Source organism: Polypterus senegalus, chromosome 2 (assembly GCF_016835505.1).
Source record: "Polypterus senegalus isolate Bchr_013 chromosome 2, ASM1683550v1, whole genome shotgun sequence".
Lineage (NCBI taxonomy): Eukaryota > Metazoa > Chordata > Cladistia > Polypteriformes > Polypteridae > Polypterus > Polypterus senegalus.
The window spans coordinates 193356948-193379529 of NC_053155.1; the positions used below are offsets into that span (position 1 = coordinate 193356948).

At 39.6% G+C, this 22582-nt stretch overlaps 2 protein-coding genes across 2 annotated transcripts in view; both read left to right on the forward strand.

Annotated features, from left to right (window-relative positions):
- Nucleotides 1-6639, forward strand: part of atp6ap2 (ATPase H+ transporting accessory protein 2) — a 32858-nt gene extending 26219 nt beyond the window's left edge. The window contains exons 5-9 of the mRNA XM_039745094.1: nt 313-450; nt 604-657; nt 3042-3191; nt 4816-4935; nt 6335-6639. Of these exons, the coding sequence (XP_039601028.1) occupies nt 313-450; nt 604-657; nt 3042-3191; nt 4816-4935; nt 6335-6529 (657 nt within the window). The 3' untranslated portion in view covers nt 6530-6639. The remainder of the gene's footprint in view (nt 1-312; nt 451-603; nt 658-3041; nt 3192-4815; nt 4936-6334) is intronic.
- A 1897-nt stretch (nt 6640-8536) lies between these two features.
- Nucleotides 8537-12478, forward strand: LOC120524447 (renin receptor-like). Its single transcript, XM_039746299.1, has 3 exons — nt 8537-8543; nt 10649-10818; nt 12217-12478. The coding sequence occupies exons 1-3, from the start codon at nt 8537-8539 to the stop codon at nt 12409-12411; spliced, it is 372 nt and encodes a 123-aa protein (XP_039602233.1). The 3' UTR covers nt 12412-12478.
- Nucleotides 12479-22582: the final 10104 nt, after the last annotated feature.

Here is a 22582-nt window from a genome sequence, read left to right on the forward strand (position 1 = left end):
TATGATTTGGGATTTCTATCCAATCATTGCTGACTGTAAATGATTCATTCCATTTTACTGTGCTCATTACATAGCAAGGCTGTAAAGATGATAATCACAGAGTCCTTGCACCATTGACTGACAGCTTCCTTGGTAAGTCCAGTATTATCACTCCCGAACAAGTCGTCTGCCTGATTCTAAATGCATTTTAAAAGTATCAAATTCAAAAACTAGGATAGTCTTTTTTTTTTTTTTGTCAGTTTGTTGTTGTTTTAGTGTATCACTTTGGAATATCGTGCATTGAATAAAATAAATTGTGTACTTTTTTTGCAGAGGATTTATATGGTGGGGAAAGCCAATACTGTGTTTGAAGATTTGCCTGTGACATTACGACAGATCAGAAATCGAGTTTTCCAAGAGAATTCTGTGTTCAACTCTCTCATGCCAAACTCATTGAGCCGAAATAGTGAGGTGAGGCAATATTATTAACAGCAACACCAGTGAAGGCCGTTTCCTTTAGTTGCCTTAACAGTGCCTTTGCCTTTCTGTTTTTTTTATTTTTATTTTATTTAATAATGATGTATTTTAAAAGAGAAATAAGCATGTTATTTGCTTCCTTTCCAGGTGGATTTGCTGTTTCTGTCAGAACTCCAAGTTTTACATGATATGACCACTCTGGTAAGCCTGCTAGATTTTGTGTATTGTAGGCCAAGGTCTATCAACTGAGCAAATTCAGCTCATTTTGTGGGACAATATGAATGGAGGAAGGCTGCTTTTTTAATAGTATAGTCCAAATCAGTCTGAGTTATAAAATTTTGTCAAGATCACTGGCAAATGCACTGCTTATACTTTATTTTTACTGTGTTGTTCTTATATATCTTGTGGCCAGATGCAAATTTGAAAATTTGGAACACCAACTCGGTCGTCATGTTTAATATGATTGACCAAACAAAAAAAATTACGTCTTTAGGCAGCAAAGCAAGTGGCTACTCAAGCACAATAACAAAAAACAATAAGCTATCAAAAAAGCAAGGGTCGTTTTGTGGAGCTGTGTCCGACGGGTCCCACTAAAGTGGGAAATGGCACCTCCTTCTGAGCAATTGGGCTTCTTATAGGGTAGTGTGGAAACCAGAAGGGGTGGAGCTAAGTGACCTCACTGGGTGGTTTCTCAGTGCTGCAGGTACAGAAGAACTGAACGTTTGCAACAGTGTCCCTTCTCAGCCCCAGCTGGTTATCATATAAATCAATTCAGCCTGTGAGGAGATCCTCCAACACGCATGTGTGACAATCTGTAAAGATCTCAGCTTTGTTTGTGAGTGATTTCATGTGGCATTTGTTTCTACATGGCATTTGATTATAAAGGCATACTTTCATAGGGGTTGCAGTGCACACAGTAAAGCTGCCATTGTATTTTTTTTATATTTATCATTGTGTGTACCTTTTTTTATCTTGCAAACATTTATTCCATTTTATGTCCATCAGTGAGATTTCACTTAGAAATTCTCATTAGTTGAGCTTTTCAGCCTTCTTTATAATATGTAATGTCATGAAGATCCATAGTCTGTTCAAGAACCATTTTTATAAGGGAGAAATTTTACAGTCTAAAAGAAAATTATTTCTATTTTTAAAATCTGTACTTTGCTGTGGTGTAAGGGCTTGCAGGCTTCAATGATCATTAGAGCTTTATTACCCCTTGCCTCATCTGGTCACCCTGATAAACTTTGAGTGGATAGGTCATACAAAGCAGTCCAAATATTTGACACTCACGATGGTTCAAAAATAACAATTGAAAAAACTCTTCCCCTGAAAAGCGATGCTGTAATCCACACTGGAGTCATGCTTGAGTAAGCAGTCGAGGAGCCTAATCAAGGTCAAGATAAAGAAGTCACTGTAATGGCTCACCCAACAAGGAGAAGAATAGTGGTCAAGTTTGTGATTAGTCTTAACATACATGTGTACATAGATCCAGACAGATTACATCTGGACAGTCATAACTGGAATGATGAGGAAAACATTAAAGAAGTTCTCTACATTTCAAAAAAAGATGCCACTTGGTGCTTTTTTATTCATACATGGAAATGCTTAAGGAGCCATAAATTGTAAGTGTCTTAGTTAATGCATCTTATAAGTCAAAATCCATACCATAATCACCACAATAGAGATGTTGTGGAAAGAACTCAATTGAGCTGTTTATGCTGAAGTACCGACCAGCATTTCCGAATTAAACGGTTTTACAGTGAGAGCTGTCAAATATTTCTCTAGTCATGTGAAACACTGACCTTGAGAAAGAGTGACATTGAATTTATAAGAAGTATTTGGTGGCCATCACTGCATTTAAATATGGCTAAAAAAAAGTAGCTAAGTGCAAGTAAGAGATTGCTTTTTCACATGGTGCCAATTGGTTTTAGGTAATTTTATGAATTAATACATAACATTAATAATAAATAAGTGCCTATGTTGCATATTCGATTTTTACATGAAGACTTTGAAACATTTTGTGTCAAATATTTGCAGAACTAGAGCAAATCTGAAAAGAGGCAATCAGTTTTTTATGGCACTGAATTTTGGTGGTTATTGAAAGCCAAGCAAAACAAATTTTAAGGCAAAAATAACATTGTTAGGAACAACTTTGGAGTGGGAGACTCTTTAGAAAAAATAATGTAAATTCTCATATCAGACATGAGAGACTGATTAATATTATAAGAAGTGTTTTAATGCTGTTTCCCAGCTGAAAGAATGCAACACTATTTGTGGAACTAAAAGATTTTTTTCTGTTTTCGTACTCACTGAGTTTCTATTAAATAAACGTTTCTTAAGTAAATAAAACGGTAAGGTGTATTTGCATTATGTGTGTCTATTAAATATTGGAGTTGCTAATATTTTTTTTTTTAATTATTTACACATTAGACATAAATTAATACACACTAAACTGAGTAAACACTAAAGACATTGTTTTCATTTTATTTTTTCTAATTAAAAAAACCAGCTATTACACTGAAGGCCTTACTCCTCTACATTAGATAACAGTTGTAATAATTTGCATTTTTGATTTGCTTTTTTAGCTGTCCCGGCATAAGCATTTGGCAAAAGATCATTCCCCAGATCTATATTTCCTGGAAATGGCTGGTTTGGAGGAGATTGCCAAGCATTATGGCCCTGAATCGGATCAGTTTAAGGAAGCCACTCAGATACTTGCTAGTCAACTGCAAAAGGTACAAGATAAAATGTAGCTTGTCTGTGTTGTTTTTTGTGTTTTATATATCTACACCAATATCTAGCCATGGTACCTATCGAGGACAGGTAACAGAATAATTCAAAACTGTTTGCTATCTGTTACCCTATATATACTTTCAACATCTTTCCTTGTTATTCACGTGTGTGAACCTCTTTTCACCGGTGCTTCCTTTCTCAAGCACATTCCTGTAAAACCTGCTTCTCTAACTCTGTCATTATTTTTGAGATGCCTCCACTTCCTGTCTGTTTTTTTACTTTCCATCTTTAAAGTTGACTTTCATTGTGCCTCCTATGCCTTTACACATCCTCTTTGTATCTCACACTCTCACTTCCTGTTTCTTTGCATCACCAAAGCCAAATTAAGCAGTGAGATTGATCTGAGAGACTGCACACACAGACCTTGGTGTTTTATTATATACAGTACAAGGTTTGACTGCATACGTATATATGTTTTGTGGACAGGTGTGGTAATGACAGACTCCAAGGCAGTAAAATGTTGGGACATTAACCAGGTTGTCAAACAAAAATGGAAAAAACGTAAACAGTGCTTCTTGGCACTTTCCCCTTCTTAGGTTTACAAAAAGGTTTAGGGTGGTCTGGTTTCAACTGAGTTCTGTCCTCCGGCTTCTTCAGGCCCAAAGGGACGCATCCTGCTGGGATGTCTGGGATTTATGTCGGTGGTACCAAAAGGGTTGGCGCTACTTTCCCTCACCAGGCAGGTTCTCAGCACTCTGAGGGAAGAATCGAAGACAGGATTAGTGGCGATGCCCCCTCATTGCCCCAGCAGGTTATTACATACCTCAACAGAGCCTGTGAGGTAGTGTCAATGCGTCATGTGCGTGGCAGTGTCAATTTGTTTTTGGCACATTTATTACACTAGCACTTTGAGCATATTTGTCTCTTAAAACAGGCTTTTTTTTTTTGGTTCTTTGACATTTATCTTCAGGTTGCTTCAGTAATTCAGAATTAGTATACATTTCAGAAAGAACATGTGCATTTTCACACTTCACTGTTGTACATTTACATTTTTTACATGGCAGACTGGTGAAACAGGACAGGAACAGCATCATAGATGAAAACGTATACCTGCAGAGATCATACAGAATAAAGACTACCACTAGAGGATGATATGCCATTTATATGTATGCCTGGAATGGCTAAAGACAGGAGAACTCTGATGCTAGAGTGTGTGTTAGGTGCCAGGACAGTAGCAGAAAACATGGCATTCACCAGGTAACACCCATCCCTCCTAATAGTCAGAGAGCAAGGCCATAGAGGGCTGGTAGTGGGCAACACAAAGTCCTAGGCAGGGACCCAGTTTCTATTTTAAATGGTGAGGTCTTCTTGGTGTTTGCTTTTTTTTTGTTTTTTTGTTTGTTTTTTATTTATTTATTTTTACCCTTGGGTCATTTTGCTGTTTTTCTGGGTTTGAAAGGACTATTAACATAGTCTCATCAGTGCTGAAAAATTGAATGGGTTTATGGGGTATTTTTGTATGAAGAATGCAAGTGATGGTCTTGTCATTTGAGTATGTAAACAATTTCTTTTTGAGCTTTTAATAATTATTGTTCTTATAATTTAATTACTTTGTTCTTTGATCAGTTTGCAGATAACATCTTCAGCATTTACAATAACAATTCGGTGGTGGAGGTTCTGACTGTGAAGACATTTGAAACGCCTTTTGTTAGAAAAACACGGTCAATTCTGGAATCGGTACAGATCGTGAGTACTCCAGATGTAAAAGTTTAGTTGCTGGTTTATCTCTAGGTAGAATATAACATTCAAAGTCAGGCTGCAAAGAGTGGCAGTCCAGGTCTTGGAGGGGCACAGCAGCTGCATTTTCTTAAAAGCAAATTCTGGCTGTTAATGGATTTAATTTAAGCGGATTGGTGCTTTGGCTTGCCGCATTCTCAGAAAATGCTAATAATGCTGGTTTTACTTCTCTATGAATTCAAAAATGTGTGTGTTATGGTCACAGTCTTATTTTTGGATTAATTTAGTGCATTTGTTTTTGTTTTCTGAACCAATTAATTAAAAATAAGGTGTTTCCATTAGTACTTTGAGTGCAGCTTTAAACAAATTAGGTTGTTTTTTTAAATGTGTAAACATTAACTATTGAGTTGCACAATAAGGGAGGAAATTTAAAAATACAAGTTCCAAACTAAAGAATTAGTTGCACTTAGCGTTTTAAAATGTGCTGCCTTTCTGCTTGTCACCAGGCTGTACATTTCCTATGAAAAGATCAAGCCATGTGCTTGCTAGCCACCTTGCCCCTTCTGACCGGTCATGGAGTGGACAGTGCCCAAAACTGATATCCAAGACAGCAGTGGGAAACCCATCTCTAGTATTTAATACACTCGTGACCCTGTGTTCGGATTCAACGGGTTGGAAAATGGAAGGATGGAAGTCTGTCTAATATTTTCTTAATTTAAGCTGCTTTGAAGTCTATACATGATAGACTTACAAAATCAACAAACCAGTAACCGCGAGAACACGCCTCCATTTAAAGTGGCTGATCAAAAACCTGTGCAACTGATCAAGAAATGGAGGCTATCGTGTAGTTTGCTGAACACTGAGGCCAAATTCAGTTAAGGAAACCTTGTCTGCATGAATATCCTCTTCTCTATGAAGTTATTGTTAATATCTCTAGCATGGCATTTTCTTAGAACTTCTCTCACTGAATTTTTAGTTACAGCCATGCAGCCCTGATGCCATAATGTCAGATGGTAAATCACAAGATTGCCAATCCAGTCTTTGCCATTGGCTTATGGAGCCCTGAGCAAATCACTTAACCTTTCAGTCCTCCATATGAAGAAACTGTAGTGTGATTTGCACGATGTATAGATAAATTCAGGTGAATCTAGTTTGCTGTCTGGAAGTCAGATTTTAAGTGTTTTCACATTAAGTCTGCCCAGCTTTATGGTATTTCTGGCAGACATTTGGTTGGTCCATTTGCATTGGACAGTGTATGTAGTGATTGAGGAACTGGAATGTGATTGTGGTGTTTTATTGTTTGAGTTTTCTTGCTATTTGTAGAAGGTATAAAAGTTAAAGCTGTTTTGGGGTATTTGTAATAATTTGTACATTTTAGAATATAACCCATCTTGCATTTTTATTTCAGAGTAACCCTGGAAGCCCGTATAACCTTGCCTACAGTTACAATTTTGAGTATTCAGTCATCTTTAACATCATCCTCTGGATCATGATTGCTCTTGCTCTGGCTGTCATAGTCATCTCTTATAACCTGTGGAACATGGATCCTGGTTATGACAGCATAATTTACCGGATGACCAATCAGAAGATCCGCATGGATTAGTTTTCAGCATTCTTCACATTTCCACATACAACAAAATAAGGCGGTCTTGTCAGTTACGTGGCAGTACGGGTGGGGCCTTTTATTCCTGTTTTGTTTCTCGTGTGCTTAAGTTGGGGTGCAGTAATGTGTCTTCCAAGAACAGTGCAGATCCTTTGTATTTCTTGGGTTCACAATATAGAGCTGGAAAATAAAATTTTAAGTTCCCTGGAATCCAGGAGATTCTTAATTTACTGTATTTAAGAAAAAATTGTTTTGTTGACTCATTTAAAAACTTAAAAACTACAGGTGTTTCAAAAAAGACAAAAGCCATAATTTTTATAGTGCAAACAAATGAACACGAGTTCCCGTTAATAAAGAGGCAAATCTGGGTGCTGCAATATTCATCTGAATTGAGGTTATTGTGATAGAATTACTTTGCTGCAGATGCAAGTTTTCTTGAGTACTTTTGGTCTAAAATAAAAGGTCCCACCTTAAGTGCAGGTTTTGGATAATTCCATGGGGAGGTTTCGGGGAGGCATCTTGTTAGATTACTTTTAAAAGTGTCTGGTGGTTCTTACATGAGGTGATGTAACTATTTTATTTTCTCCTTCAAAAATCTTTATTTTTTAATGCTTACTGCACTGAAAAAGACAGGTGCAGTTTAGTTTGTCCAGTTTGTTTCTGAAGTTTTGTGAGAGAAGTGGACAATTCCTCTGGTGTTGTAAATGTTTGTTCACAGACAAAATAGTGTAATTGTCTAATTTTAATTTAAAAATTCAAAACTTTGTATATATTGCAAGATATATATATATATATGTATAATAGCCATGAGGCTAATATGGACTTGTGTTCGCCTCCTGACACTCTGATATTATTCGTCCCAGTTTGATCATAGAGTCCGTTAAGATGCCACTGGGCTTATTTCTTTTTCCTTAAAGTAACTGTAAGCCATGGATGTGTATATCACATGGGTGAGTCTGTTCGGATGGTCTCTTAAAACTCATACTGGGGGGGATGCCAAATTGATCAACTTTAAACTTGTGTTTTGGCCATGTTTAGGATGTGCTGCAAAATTCCTGTAAAATTTTTATGTTAAATAAACTAATGGCCATCCACTATATTTTTCTCTGTCTCTTTTATTACTGACAAGTACAGATTTTTGCAGTTATCTCAAGGGAATCCTCCTAGCATGCCATCCAGAACCAGAATAATAAGAATTCAGACCACCCTCCATTGTATAAACTTACCTAATCTGGTTGTAGGCTCATGGACATCTGGAGCATGTGCTGGCAGCATCTAAGCAGGACTCATCCCTGGATTGTGCCAAACCACCACTGTTTAAAAAACAAAGGAACTTTATATGTGCCTTGTCATATTTAATTAAATGGACTCAAAATATAAACACTTGCTGTCCCACACTCAGACCTACATGGATGCCTGTTTAATCTTCGGTGGGCAACTTGTCTGCTTCCTGTTCAAAACCTTCCTCTCCCTCCCTCTCTGATAGTTCTTGTCATTTCCATTTGTAGTGAGCTTAGTGCCTTTACGTTGCAAATTACATCATCCTGGGGTTTAAGTCCAATGTCTCCACAGAATATATGTAACCTTTAGTATCCTCTAGTAACCCCACACTTTTCTGCATGCCACTGCCTGTTTCTTGGTTCCCATTAACCTCCCTGACTTTAACCCCAAATGTGACATGGGCTTGGAATTCTGTTCAAGTACAGTTAACCACAAGTCAGACTTGGGGTGACACGTAATGATCCTCTTTACAGCCTGAGTAATGCTTTGGGCAGTATTTTGCTGCCATCTAATGGATGAAGTAACATGCTGCAAAAAATCATGCATATTTCTGTTTTTGCTACTCTTTTAAGATATCTTGTCAATATGCATGAGTGGAGATGGAGTGTCAAAAAAAAAACTTGATGGCAAACAAAAAAATGAACATGCTCTTATTTAGAACGTACTGAAACTGAACCATTGCTGGCATCAAGCGATAGTGATGACGATATGAATTGGTCATCGGACATGGAAAGTGAAAATGATTTTTGATACAGCACTGTATGACCAAATCACCTCGATATACCCGGTAAATATAACTGCGTGAAGCTTCAGTGTGGTGTGACAGAAGCTGTGTGACAAAAAGGTAAAATAATTGTGATAGAGTACAAGGACAAGCAAGACATTAGCCCCCATAGCACTGTTTACAATGTGGCAACTGTCAAATTCCATGTCAGGGAAATATGGAAGTTGCTATGCCTTCGATGTGATAGCCTAAAATAACACAAGAGGCGTATCGATTGCGCAGGTCAGACACTCAAATTCTACCCTCTTGTGTAGGAATGATAACAAGAAAAATGTGCAAAGAAACACTTCTGTCCTGTTTGCAACAGCGGGCTGTGTGTTGGTGATTGTCTCAAAGCATATCACATGAAGCACTTGCATTAAATCTGCATCAGTATAGCAATGAGCCTAGACATACCTTTTTCAACTGTGTTTATGCTGATCTTTTGGTATTGGCATGTTTCAGTTACACAACATTTTCCTTGTTAAAAAAGGCTAATTTTTCCAGGAGCTCACTGTGTGCTTTCATTCCAACCAACTTCAGCTTTTATTTGTACTCCCACCTTAATTAAGCAAGCTGTTGTTTCCCAGTTTCTATTGTTTTGTTGCAAATCAACAAATTACACAACTAGACTAGCTAATGTTTATTGTAATATATCAAGCATTTGTGTATGTTATATAGGAATAGTTGAATATTTTATCTGATGTTTAAGATTTTCAGACTCATCATTGTGCTCTTCTTTCCGCTTTCCCAGGTATTTTGGTAATTTAAGCCGTTCTGAACTATTATGCAAGCAAGTTGTTCTGACTCTGAAGCAGCAGCAGCCTTTCTGCATTTGGTGCTGTTTACCCTATTTGACATTTTCATTATTATGATAAAATTAAGGGAGCCAACTAAACAGAAGAAAATGTAAATGAATAGAGAAACGACAAAAAAAAGAGTTGGAATGTTTAATTCATTGGCAAAAAATATGAAGTCAAGTCAAGTTGGGGAGTATGCACTTGTACAGTGTATTACCACATCCACCACAAGACGAAACAGCTTGGCAACCCTCCAGGCAGACACGTGGTCTGCCACAACCAGGTGCTACGTGGGTGACGCCTTGGCCTGGTCCAGCCACTCATGTACCCATCAATGAGGATCCTATAAGTTGGATCACCCTTGAGAAATCCCCATAGTGCCGTAACTGATGCTCCCTCACAATGCAGGTAATGTGCCTCATTCGGGACTCCCAGAGCAACCTCTCATTCAACACAAAGTCAAACCAAAGGTACCCAAGGATTCTCCGAGAGTCCAGTCTTCATCTCGGTCACTGGACAGACATACCTCAACAGAGCCTGTGAGGTAGTGTCAATGCGTCATGTGCGTGGCAGTGTCAATTTGTTTTTGGCACATTTATTACACTAGCACTTTGAGCATATTTGTCTCTTAAAACAGGCTTTTTTTTTTTGGTTCTTTGACATTTATCTTCAGGTTGCTTCAGTAATTCAGAATTAGTATACATTTCAGAAAGAACATGTGCATTTTCACACTTCACTGTTGTACATTTACATTTTTTACATGGCAGACTGGTGAAACAGGACAGGAACAGCATCATAGATGAAAACGTATACCTGCAGAGATCATACAGAATAAAGACTACCACTAGAGGATGATATGCCATTTATATGTATGCCTGGAATGGCTAAAGACAGGAGAACTCTGATGCTAGAGTGTGTGTTAGGTGCCAGGACAGTAGCAGAAAACATGGCATTCACCAGGTAACACCCATCCCTCCTAATAGTCAGAGAGCAAGGCCATAGAGGGCTGGTAGTGGGCAACACAAAGTCCTAGGCAGGGACCCAGTTTCTATTTTAAATGGTGAGGTCTTCTTGGTGTTTGCTTTTTTTGTTTTTTTGTTTGTTTTTATTTATTTATTTTTACCCTTGGGTCATTTTGCTGTTTTTCTGGGTTTGAAAGGACTATTAACATAGTCTCATCAGTGCTGAAAAATTGAATGGGTTTATGGGGTATTTTTGTATGAAGAATGCAAGTGATGGTCTTGTCATTTGAGTATGTAAACAATTTCTTTTGAGCTTTTAATAATTATTGTTCTTATAATTTAATTACTTTGTTCTTTGATCAGTTTGCAGATAACATCTTCAGCATTTACAATAACAATTCGGTGGTGGAGGTTCTGACTGTGAAGACATTTGAAACGCCTTTTGTTAGAAAAACACGGTCAATTCTGGAATCGGTACAGATCGTGAGTACTCCAGATGTAAAAGTTTAGTTGCTGGTTTATCTCTAGGTAGAATATAACATTCAAAGTCAGGCTGCAAAGAGTGGCAGTCCAGGTCTTGGAGGGGCACAGCAGCTGCATTTTCTTAAAAGCAAATTCTGGCTGTTAATGGATTTAATTTAAGCGGATTGGTGCTTTGGCTTGCCGCATTCTCAGAAAATGCTAATAATGCTGGTTTTACTTCTCTATGAATTCAAAAATGTGTGTGTTATGGTCACAGTCTTATTTTTGGATTAATTTAGTGCATTTGTTTTTGTTTTCTGAACCAATTAATTAAAAATAAGGTGTTTCCATTAGTACTTTGAGTGCAGCTTTAAACAAATTAGGTTGTTTTTTTAAATGTGTAAACATTAACTATTGAGTTGCACAATAAGGGAGGAAATTTAAAAATACAAGTTCCAAACTAAAGAATTAGTTGCACTTAGCGTTTTAAAATGTGCTGCCTTTCTGCTTGTCACCAGGCTGTACATTTCCTTTGAAAAGATCAAGCCATGTGCTTGCTAGCCACCTTGCCCCTTCTGACCGGTCATGGAGTGGACAGTGCCCAAAACTGATATCCAAGACAGCAGTGGGAAACCCATCTCTAGTATTTAATACACTCGTGACCCTGTGTTCGGATTCAACGGGTTGGAAAATGGAAGGATGGAAGTCTGTCTAATATTTTCTTAATTTAAGCTGCTTTGAAGTCTATACATGATAGACTTACAAAATCAACAAACCAGTAATCGCGAGAACACGCCTCCATTTAAAGTGGCTGATCAAAAACCTGTGCAACTGATCAAGAAATGGAGGCTATCGTGTAGTTTGCTGAACACTGAGGCCAAATTCAGTTAAGGAAACCTTGTCTGCATGAATATCCTCTTCTCTATGAAGTTATTGTTAATATCTCTAGCATGGCATTTTCTTAGAACTTCTCTCACTGAATTTTTAGTTACAGCCATGCAGCCCTGATGCCATAATGTCAGATGGTAAATCACAAGATTGCCAATCCAGTCTTTGCCATTGGCTTATGGAGCCCTGAGCAAATCACTTAACCTTTCAGTCCTCCATATGAAGAAACTGTAGTGTGATTTGCACGATGTATAGATAAATTCAGGTGAATCTAGTTTGCTGTCTGGAAGTCAGATTTTAAGTGTTTTCACATTAAGTCTGCCCAGCTTTATGGTATTTCTGGCAGACATTTGGTTGGTCCATTTGCATTGGACAGTGTATGTAGTGATTGAGGAACTGGAATGTGATTGTGGTGTTTTATTGTTTGAGTTTTCTTGCTATTTGTAGAAGGTATAAAAGTTAAAGCTGTTTTGGGGTATTTGTAATAATTTGTACATTTTAGAATATAACCCATCTTGCATTTTATTTCAGAGTAACCCTGGAAGCCCGTATAACCTTGCCTACAGTTACAATTTTGAGTATTCAGTCATCTTTAACATCATCCTCTGGATCATGATTGCTCTTGCTCTGGCTGTCATAGTCATCTCTTATAACCTGTGGAACATGGATCCTGGTTATGACAGCATAATTTACCGGATGACCAATCAGAAGATCCGCATGGATTAGTTTTCAGCATTCTTCACATTTCCACATACAACAAAATAAGGCGGTCTTGTCAGTTACGTGGCAGTACGGTGGGGCCTTTTATTCCTGTTTTGTTTCTCGTGTGCTTAAGTTGGGGGTGCAGTAATGTGTCTTCCAAGAACAGTGCAGATCCTTTGTATTTCTTGGGTTCACAATATAGAGCTGGAAAATAAAATTTTAAGTTCCCTGGAATCCAGGAGATTCTTAATTTACTGTATTTAAGAAAAAATTGTTTTGTTGACTCATTTAAAAACTTAAAAACTACAGGTGTTTCAAAAAAGACAAAAGCCATAATTTTTATAGTGCAAACAAATGAACACGAGTTCCCGTTAATAAAGAGGCAAATCTGGGTGCTGCAATATTCATCTGAATTGAGGTTATTGTGATAGAATTACTTTGCTGCAGATGCAAGTTTTCTTGAGTACTTTTGGTCTAAAATAAAAGGTCCCACCTTAAGTGCAGGTTTTGGATAATTCCATGGGGAGGTTTCGGGGAGGCATCTTGTTAGATTACTTTTAAAAGTGTCTGGTGGTTCTTACATGAGGTGATGTAACTATTTTATTTTCTCCTTCAAAAATCTTTATTTTTTAATGCTTACTGCACTGAAAAAGACAGGTGCAGTTTAGTTTGTCCAGTTTGTTTCTGAAGTTTTGTGAGAGAAGTGGACAATTCCTCTGGTGTTGTAAATGTTTGTTCACAGACAAAATAGTGTAATTGTCTAATTTTAATTTAAAATTCAAAACTTTGTATATATTGCAAGATATATATATATATATGTATAATAGCCATGAGGCTAATATGGACTTGTGTTCGCCTCCTGACACTCTGATATTATTCGTCCCAGTTTGATCATAGAGTCCGTTAAGATGCCACTGGGCTTATTTCTTTTTCCTTAAAGTAACTGTAAGCCATGGATGTGTATATCACATGGGTGAGTCTGTTCGGATGGTCTCTTAAAACTCATACTGGGGGGGATGCCAAATTGATCAACTTTAAACTTGTGTTTTGGCCATGTTTAGGATGTGCTGCAAAATTCCTGTAAAATTTTTATGTTAAATAAACTAATGGCCATCCACTATATTTTCTCTGTCTCTTTTATTACTGACAAGTACAGATTTTTGCAGTTATCTCAAGGGAATCCTCCTAGCATGCCATCCAGAACCAGAATAATAAGAATTCAGACCACCCTCCATTGTATAAACTTACCTAATCTGGTTGTAGGCTCATGGACATCTGGAGCATGTGCTGGCAGCATCTAAGCAGGACTCATCCCTGGATTGTGCCAAACCACCACTGTTTAAAAAACAAAGGAACTTTATATGTGCCTTGTCATATTTAATTAAATGGACTCAAAATATAAACACTTGCTGTCCCACACTCAGACCTACATGGATGCCTGTTTAATCTTGAGTGGGCAACTTGTCTGCTTCCTGTTCAAAACCTTCCTCTCCCTCCCTCTCTGATAGTTCTTGTCATTTCCATTTGTAGTGAGCTTAGTGCCTTTACGTTGCAAATTACATCATCCTGGGGTTTAAGTCCAATGTCTCCACAGAATATATGTAACCTTTAGTATCCTCTAGTAACCCCACACTTTTCTGCATGCCACTGCCTGTTTCTTGGTTCCCATTAACCTCCCTGACTTTAACCCCAAATGTGACATGGGCTTGGAATTCTGTTCAAGTACAGTTAACCACAAGTCAGACTTGGGGTGACACGTAATGATCCTCTTTACAGCCTGAGTAATGCTTTGGGCAGTATTTTGCTGCCATCTAATGGATGAAGTAACATGCTGCAAAAAATCATGCATATTTCTGTTTTTGCTACTCTTTTAAGATATCTTGTCAATATGCATGAGTGGAGATGGAGTGTCAAAAAAAAAACTTGATGGCAAACAAAAAAATGAACATGCTCTTATTTAGAACGTACTGAAACTGAACCATTGCTGGCATCAAGCGATAGTGATGACGATATGAATTGGTCATCGGACATGGAAAGTGAAAATGATTTTGATACAGCACTGTATGACCAAATCACCTCGATATACCCGTAAATATAACTGCGTGAAGCTTCAGTGTGGTGTGACAGAAGCTGTGTGACAAAAAGGTAAAATAATTGTGATAGAGTACAAGGACAAGCAAGACATTAGCCCCCATAGCACTGTTTACAATGTGGCAACTGTCAAATTCCATGTCAGGGGAAATATGGAAGTTGCTATGCCTTGCGATGTGATAGCCTAAAATAACACAAGAGGCGTATCGATTGCGCAGGTCAGACACTCAAATTCTACCCTCTTGTGTAGGAATGATAACAAGAAAAATGTGCAAAGAAACACTTCTGTCCTGTTTGCAACAGCGGGCTGTGTGTTGGTGATTGTCTCAAAGCATATCACATGAAGCACTTGCATTAAATCTGCATCAGTATAGCAATGAGCCTAGACATACCTTTTTCAACTGTGTTTATGCTGATCTTTTGGTATTGGCATGTTTCAGTTACACAACATTTTCCTTGTTAAAAAAGGCTAATTTTTCCAGGAGCTCACTGTGTGCTTTCATTCCAACCAACTTCAGCTTTTATTTGTACTCCCACCTTAATTAAGCAAGCTGTTGTTTCCCAGTTTCTATTGTTTTGTTGCAAATCAACAAATTACACAACTAGACTAGCTAATGTTTATTGTAATATATCAAGCATTTGTGTATGTTATATAGGAATAGTTGAATATTTTATCTGATGTTTAAGATTTTCAGACTCATCATTGTGCTCTTCTTTCCGCTTTCCCAGGTATTTTGGTAATTTAAGCCGTTCTGAACTATTATGCAAGCAAGTTGTTCTGACTCTGAAGCAGCAGCAGCCTTTCTGCATTTGGTGCTGTTTACCCTATTTGACATTTTCATTATTATGATAAAATTAAGGGAGCCAACTAAACAGAAGAAAATGTAAATGAATAGAGAAACGACAAAAAAAAGAGTTGGAATGTTTAATTCATTGGCAAAAAATATGAAGTCAAGTCAAGTTGGGGAGTATGCACTTGTACAGTGTATTACCACATCCACCACAAGACGAAACAGCTTGGCAACCCTCCAGGCAGACACGTGGTCTGCCACAACCAGGTGCTACGTGGGTGACGCCTTGGCCTGGTCCAGCCACTCATGTACCCATCAATGAGGATCCTATAAGTTGGATCACCCTTGAGAAATCCCCATAGTGCCGTAACTGATGCTCCCTCACAATGCAGGTAATGTGCCTCATTCGGGACTCCCAGAGCAACCTCTCATTCAACACAAAGTCAAACCAAAGGTACCCAAGGATTCTCCGGAGAGTCCAGTCTTCATCTCGGGTCACTGGACAGCGTCCATGTCTCACAACCGTATTTCAAGTCGGGAAGCACCAGGACTCTAAAGACTTGGACCTTCGTCCTTTTGCATAGACATCATAGAAATCCAGCCACTACAGTGGACCCCCAGAACTGAACTTGAGAACTACTGCTTTAAAGGGTCAAAAAACTCTTCTTAGGCTGCCTTGTTAGGTCTGAATATCAGGCTACATGTAACTTACACAGGCCAGCTTCTTAGCCTTGGTCTATTATGTTTCTCCACGAGACTTCCAGTTACACCCATGGCCTGGGCACCCTGTTGAATGACCTGCTGAACAAAAGAACGTCTTAACCCAAACCAAGGGTTCTCAGCTTTTTTTCTTGGTGTACCAACCTGAATGGAAATGGTTTGTTTTTTTGGGTTTTTTTTTTTTGGTTTTAAAATGTTAAGTACTGAACTTGTTTTTAGGTGAAACTAAAGGAGATATTTTTCAACCCAATATCCCCTCCCCACACATCATTTTTGGGTGAGTGTTAACAGGAGTGTTTGAGAGAGTCTAAAGTTTCCAGACTTTTACATTAATAAAAATATACTCTTTAAAGGCTGGATTTCAGGGTAATAACTAAATGGATTGGGAGTTATTGGCTTTGGTGGTTTTAGCAAAGATTTTATAGACATTAGATAGAACTTTATTTGTTTGTATCCTGGGAGAAGTTTGATTTTTTTACAAAAAATAGGTAAACATTGTGGAAGACAGGGGCTGCCACCAAGCACCAAGCCCCAAATCCCAGATATAACTGATAAACATAAAGTCACAGGTTCAACTGTAATAGATTCTATTGCTTAGTGCCTTATATATAATTCAGTACATACTGTATATGGATGACAGATCCTTCTTTTTTTTTTTTTTTGTAACTCCCTATTTTGTTTTCTCTCACAAATGTTGACCTCTGACTCCCTGAGGCAAGGCAGAGCGGTTCCCTTTAAACTGGATCCCAGGAGTACTTCCGGTGTTCACCCAAAGTCTGATGGAAGCACCTCTGGGTCAGGTGGAATGTTCTATAATGCAGACATGGTTCCTGTGGTGTTAAGGGTCCACAGCTCACTGAGCACAGGCCATTTTTAATAAATAATCGATGTGCTCGCTGCTTAGCGAGGGGACGTTGGGCCATAGTGGGCGCTGGACGATCCGTAGGGTGTGGGCGTTTCTCACCTAGTGCACAGGTGAGGAACTGCCCACATTCATGATTGTCCCGTGGCTAATGCTGCAGCTGCGGTGGCCCTCGTCATTTTAAAAAGAAGCGTGAGTCGGTTTTAAGGGAGGAAAAAGGTGGAGAGAGAAAGGAAAGGAAAGGAAAGGAGAGGACGGAGGTTACCGGGAGCAGGAGAGGAAGCAGACGGTGCGTGAGTGTGGTGAGCGCGCGATCGAGCGCTCGTGGACAGCTGCGTGGAAGCTGGGTGTTAGGCCGACACCCAGGCGTTTGTGTTGATGTCGCTCCCGCTGAGCGATCAGGTAGCGGGAGTGACCAGGGAAGGCGACTGGCCGCATGAAGGCCATGGAAAGGCAGCGGAAGTCGGGAGACTTGGTGCTGGAATCCCCAACGTGGGCGACCTGGCCGTTGGTTGGAAGCCAAGTTCTCCGAGACTGGGATGAGTGCCATACCGAAGCCAGGGTTCGGGAGGTCTCCAGTCTCATGCGTGTGTTGTAGGAGGGCAGCTGCAGAGAGCGTCTTGCCTGCTGCTTGGCCCAAACGGGATTAGCAGGTGAGACGCTAACAGAAGAGCACCGGATTTGTTTGATGGTTTTTAAGACTGCTTCCTGATCATTTTAACCTCTGGTTTTAAAGGATTGTTTTTCTATTGATTTTAACCTCCTCGTTTTCATTTAATGGATTATTTATTTATTTATTGAAGAACTTGGAGTACTGCACTATTTATGAACACTGTTTTTGTTTTGTTGATTTTTAATAAAAGCACTGTTGCACTTTTTGCACCACCCCTTGCTCAAGTGTTTATTTGCCTCCACTGACTAGCTCACTCGGTAACATTATCGACGGTGTTGGGTTCATGTGCTTCCAACAGCAAAGGGAGTGTGGAGCCAGAACCCACATCGTCACAGTTCCTCCATGCAGCTCCCTCTGACAGCACCACAGGACTACATCTCCCAGTATGTCTGTAGTCAAAAAAAAAATGGGAGCAGTAACACAAGAATGCTACCCTCTAGTGTATTGAGGACGTATAGGCTCCCAGAAGGCTAACTCCCCCAGTTCCTTCATCATTCTGGCCTCCCTCCCTAGCAAAAGATCAATTCTCAACCTGGTCAGGACACCAATCCATTATTGTCTTTCCTCTCTAGCCTCCCCTCCTGGCAGGGCACCCCTTTCCCTCCAGTCGGGATGCCAGGCAATCCCTGATGACACAACATATACACACTCACTTCCGTCTGAACACACACCAGAACTACTAAAAAGAAAAAAAACTACTGACTTGGCTGTCACAGTCACAGTGTGGCATTATGCGGGCATTGTGGTGTTGGTATAAAGGAGCCCCAATAGCGTTTCTTGACACTTCTGCTGAATAATTTGTACTCAGTGTTAGTGGGTCAGAGAAAGGATGTGTAGCATTGTTTGCAATGGCACTCAGTTTTGTTTTAATTCTCTCCTTTACTGCTAACTCCAGGGGGTCCAGAGTGCATCCTATAATTTAGCTTGCCCCTTTAATTAGCTTGTTGATTTGGTGGGCCCCTCTTGAGTGACATTACCAGCCTAGCACACCACAGCATAGAAAATCAAACTGGCCATCACTGAGTTATAGAAGATATGAAGGATGTCACCACCTACATTAAAGAAACAGAGTCTGCTTTTTCCTTTTCTTATATACTTTCTCATTGTTATGAGCCCAATTCAGCTTGTCTTTGATGTGGACCTCTAAGTACTTGTAAGAGTGCACTACAGTGCGCATCACTTTTGCACATTGGAAACAGCCTTATTCCAAAATGGATTCAATTCATTTTTCCCTCAGAATTCTGGGTGGTGTAATAACTGGAGACCAGAGGCGGTTTGGGGCACCACCCGCTTAATTTTCCTGGCTGCAATAGAATTTGAGACATTTCAAACAGTTGTTTACACAACAGAGTCCAAGTGCCTGCCTACAGGCCTTTATAGCTCCAAATGATGTCGAACTTGACATCACCCTTGGGGCAACCGAAGTGACCTCATTCTCCCTGGTGTGTCCTTCCTGGAAATGGCGGCTCCTGGTGGGATTTCCGGTAAGACCTGCAGAGAACTCTGGGTGGCTGCAAAGAGGAATGGGCTGCAGGTCAAGAAACCACCTCGTGACCCGCGGATTCTCCCTGTGAAGGGCCATACTTTAAAGGCGCATGATCCGTCACCAGAGTGAACACGCGACCCAAGAGGTAAACTCTTTTCTTTGTCAAGTCGGTCAAGGGCGCCGCTCTCGAGAAACGAGGCACAAACCGGCGGTAGTACCCGCCAAACCGAGAAAGGATTGGACTTGCCGCTTGGTTTATGGACGGGCCAGGCCATTATGGCTTGCAACTTGGAACACTGTGGCCTCACAGTACCCCGCCCACTAGGTAGCCCAAATAACCCAGTAACATTTCTTGGGGTTGATGCGAGCCCGTCTCCCAATGTCCGTAATACTGCTGTGACCTGCTGTATGTGCTCCTTCCAGGTGCTGGAATAGATGACAACGCCATCCAGATAGGCAGCACAGAACGAAGTTATGGGGCAGCCGCGTTTTTCCTTCGGACTCCGTTAAAGGAACCTGCCAGTACCCCTTTGTCATGTCAAGTGTAAAGCATCAAATCGGGAAACTTGGTTGAGCCGACGGAAGTCATTGCAAAACCTCCAACTGCCGTCAGGCTTAGCAATCAAGACGATGATAGGTGTGCAAGGGGAGGAGTTGGTCCCAATTCCTCCCATCCTTGCTGACTACCTTACGTAGCATTTGCTTGAGAGTTTGATTGAATCAGGCTTGTGGCATCATATTCAAAAATTCTCCCCAGGCCGGCTGGGCAAATTCCTGACTTGAGGTGCATCGACAAAGTATTGAGCAAAGGCTGTGAATACTTGTGTACATGTGATTTCTCAGTTTTTTTATTTTTAATAAATTTGCAAAAACCTCAAACTTTTTTTCACGTTTTCATTATGGGGTGTTGTGTGTAGAATTCTGAGGAAAAAAATGAATTTAATCCATTTTGGAATAAGGCTGTAACATAACAAAATGTGGAAAAAGTGATGCGCTGTGAATACTTTCCGGATGCACTGTACCTCTACATCCACTCCTTGAATAGTAACCTGACATAGACACTCTTTGGTTTGGCAAGTCATAATCAGCTATTTCCTTTTGCTAAAGCTAAAGTTTTGATAATTCTTTCTTTCCCAAGTAACAAAGTTCTCCACCTGACACCTGAGAGCCTCTGCAAGAGACATATTTATAGTCTGAGGTGTACAGAGTGAAGGAGGAAGGAGACAGGAATGTTCCTTGTGGTGCTCCATAGTTGCTTACATCACTATCAGAAACACAGTCCTTCAGTCTCACAAAATGTGGTGTGATAGTTCATCAGGGCACCACAGGCTCATCCACCTGCATATCTCTGAGTTTGCCACCTAACGTATTCCTCACAGTGCTGCCAGCTTTGTCCAGGTGAGAATAACCCTTGTGGAGCAGACAAAGAATTGCATACTCCACTCCAATCTTTGTCCGATTAGCAAACTGCAGTGGGTCCAACACAAGGGTGGTCTAACAAAAGAGGACTAATATAGTCCAGGACCAGTCTCTCAAAGGTCTTCATGAAGTGAGATGTATGTGTCACTGGTCAGTAGACATTAGAGGCACCTGCCTTCTTTGGAACAAGGAAATTGCAGCATGTTTTACACTACAGAAGCACTTTCTGGAGCCTTAGGAACAGACTGAACCGGTGACAATTTCATGCTGCATATCACAAATGATGAAACTTTGTTATTTACGCCTATGTTGTAACCCAGAATTTGCCACGGAACTGAATGGTAATAATTACTTTGTCATTATAAATCAACATTTCATAAGGTAATAAAGTGTAAACATTTAAGTAAAACATCAAGTACAAAAAAGAAATGCATTCATACCATATACAGTATAAATATTACAAAACAAGCCTGAAACAGATACTTGCAATTTGTAAGTGACAATCATTCCAATCACATTTTCACAACACATTTTAGAAAGCACACGGTCAAACACACCCAAACTTTGACAGCAGACCCTGCCTTTTTAGATGCCATCATCAGAGAGCTTTTGAGCACCAAGATGCTGACTTGACCCAGGCAGAAGGAGGTGATCTAAGGAGAGATGGTCATGTTATTAAAAGAGAGATAGAATCAGAGAATAAGTAGACAGGAATACAATGGGACAAGAAATGAAGCAGAGTGACACAAGGGTAGGACTGCCATAGTCCTTATCATGTGGATGAACACTGTAATGAACAGTGTCTATCAATCAGCAATTAACAGACACTTAAGTCAATTGTCCGCATCAGAAAGGGGTGTTTACCCACCAAACCAATGTGATTTGGCTTAACGGATGCAGGTACTGAGTGGGATATAGAATACTGTCTGGAATCGAGAGATGGGAGCAGTAAGGTGAAATAGTGAAGATCAAGCCTGGGCTTTTAAATTGCTTCTGAAGGCCGAGGGATCAGATTGCATGTGGCAAGGACTGAGTCGGGGTTCACAGTTGTAACTGTGCCTGAACAGCCATTTGACTAAACCTGTAGGTGGCAACCAGATGCAGTGGCATGAGGCTGAAATGACAAAGCAGCTCTTTTGCTACAGCTTGTGGGACTCTAAGTAGCTTGCTAAGAGAAGTACCACTTTGGTGTTCTTGTTAAAGCAAAAAGAATTAAGCTCCTTTTTAGTTGTCCTTTATTTGGGTTGTTTTAAATAACTCCAGGAGGTTATTACCTATTTGGGGCATGTTGGCCACTGGGCCCAAGAAAGTGGAAGCTGTGCATTTGTGGCCAACATCTAATATTGTAACATTGCTTTTTTGAGATCAGTTTCCTACTATAGAAGGTTTATTGCAGCATTTGCAGCAGTTGCCCAACCCCTACTTCAGTTAGCATAAACAGAGATTCATTTTGAGTGGAATATTAAATACCACAATGCATTTGAAATTTTAAAGCAATGGCTTATTACTACACCAATACTGTAATATCCTGATCCCCCTAAGCAATTTCTTTCAGATTCTGATGCAAGTGATAAGGGGATTGGTGCTGTTCTTTCACAGATGCTTATAGGATGTGAGCAGGTGGTAGCTTGTGCCAGTTGGGGGTTGACATGAGCAGACAGAAATTATGCCACTACTCATAAGGAACATTTAGTTGTTGTTTTTACACACTACTTTAAACATAATTAACTTGGGAGAGAATTTCTTTAAAGGACAGATTCAAACACAGATAAAACAACTTTGTAAGTTACACAGGATAGCTGAGTGCTGGGATAACGTTATTGGTTAGAATTAGGGGAACTTTAATTACTTACATTGAATACCTGTGGAGACAGCTATAATTTTTATGAGATCTTTTTTTAATTTGTGCCTAAAGAAAGAACACAACGGATTTAATGAATGAGGACCACAGACTGCAGCATTTTGCCTTCTGCTGCAGATCCATTATTTTACATGCAAAAAATACAATATATAAAATGGATTCAAACATATGAACAGCATATATAGAACTTAAAAATGTGCCTTTATTTTTTTTTTTTCTGAAAGGACATATGTGAAAAAACTTTTGTTGTACTCCATCCTATACAACCAAAACAATTTGTAACACACAGAGA

What these genes read in the sequence shown, in the direction of transcription:
- LOC120524447 (XM_039746299.1), top strand. An exon ending in TTCTGGAATCGGTACAGATC is followed by an intron (nt 10,819 to 12,216) that starts GTGAGTACTCCA and finishes ATTTTATTTCAG; the next exon opens with AGTAACCCTGGAAGCCCGTA.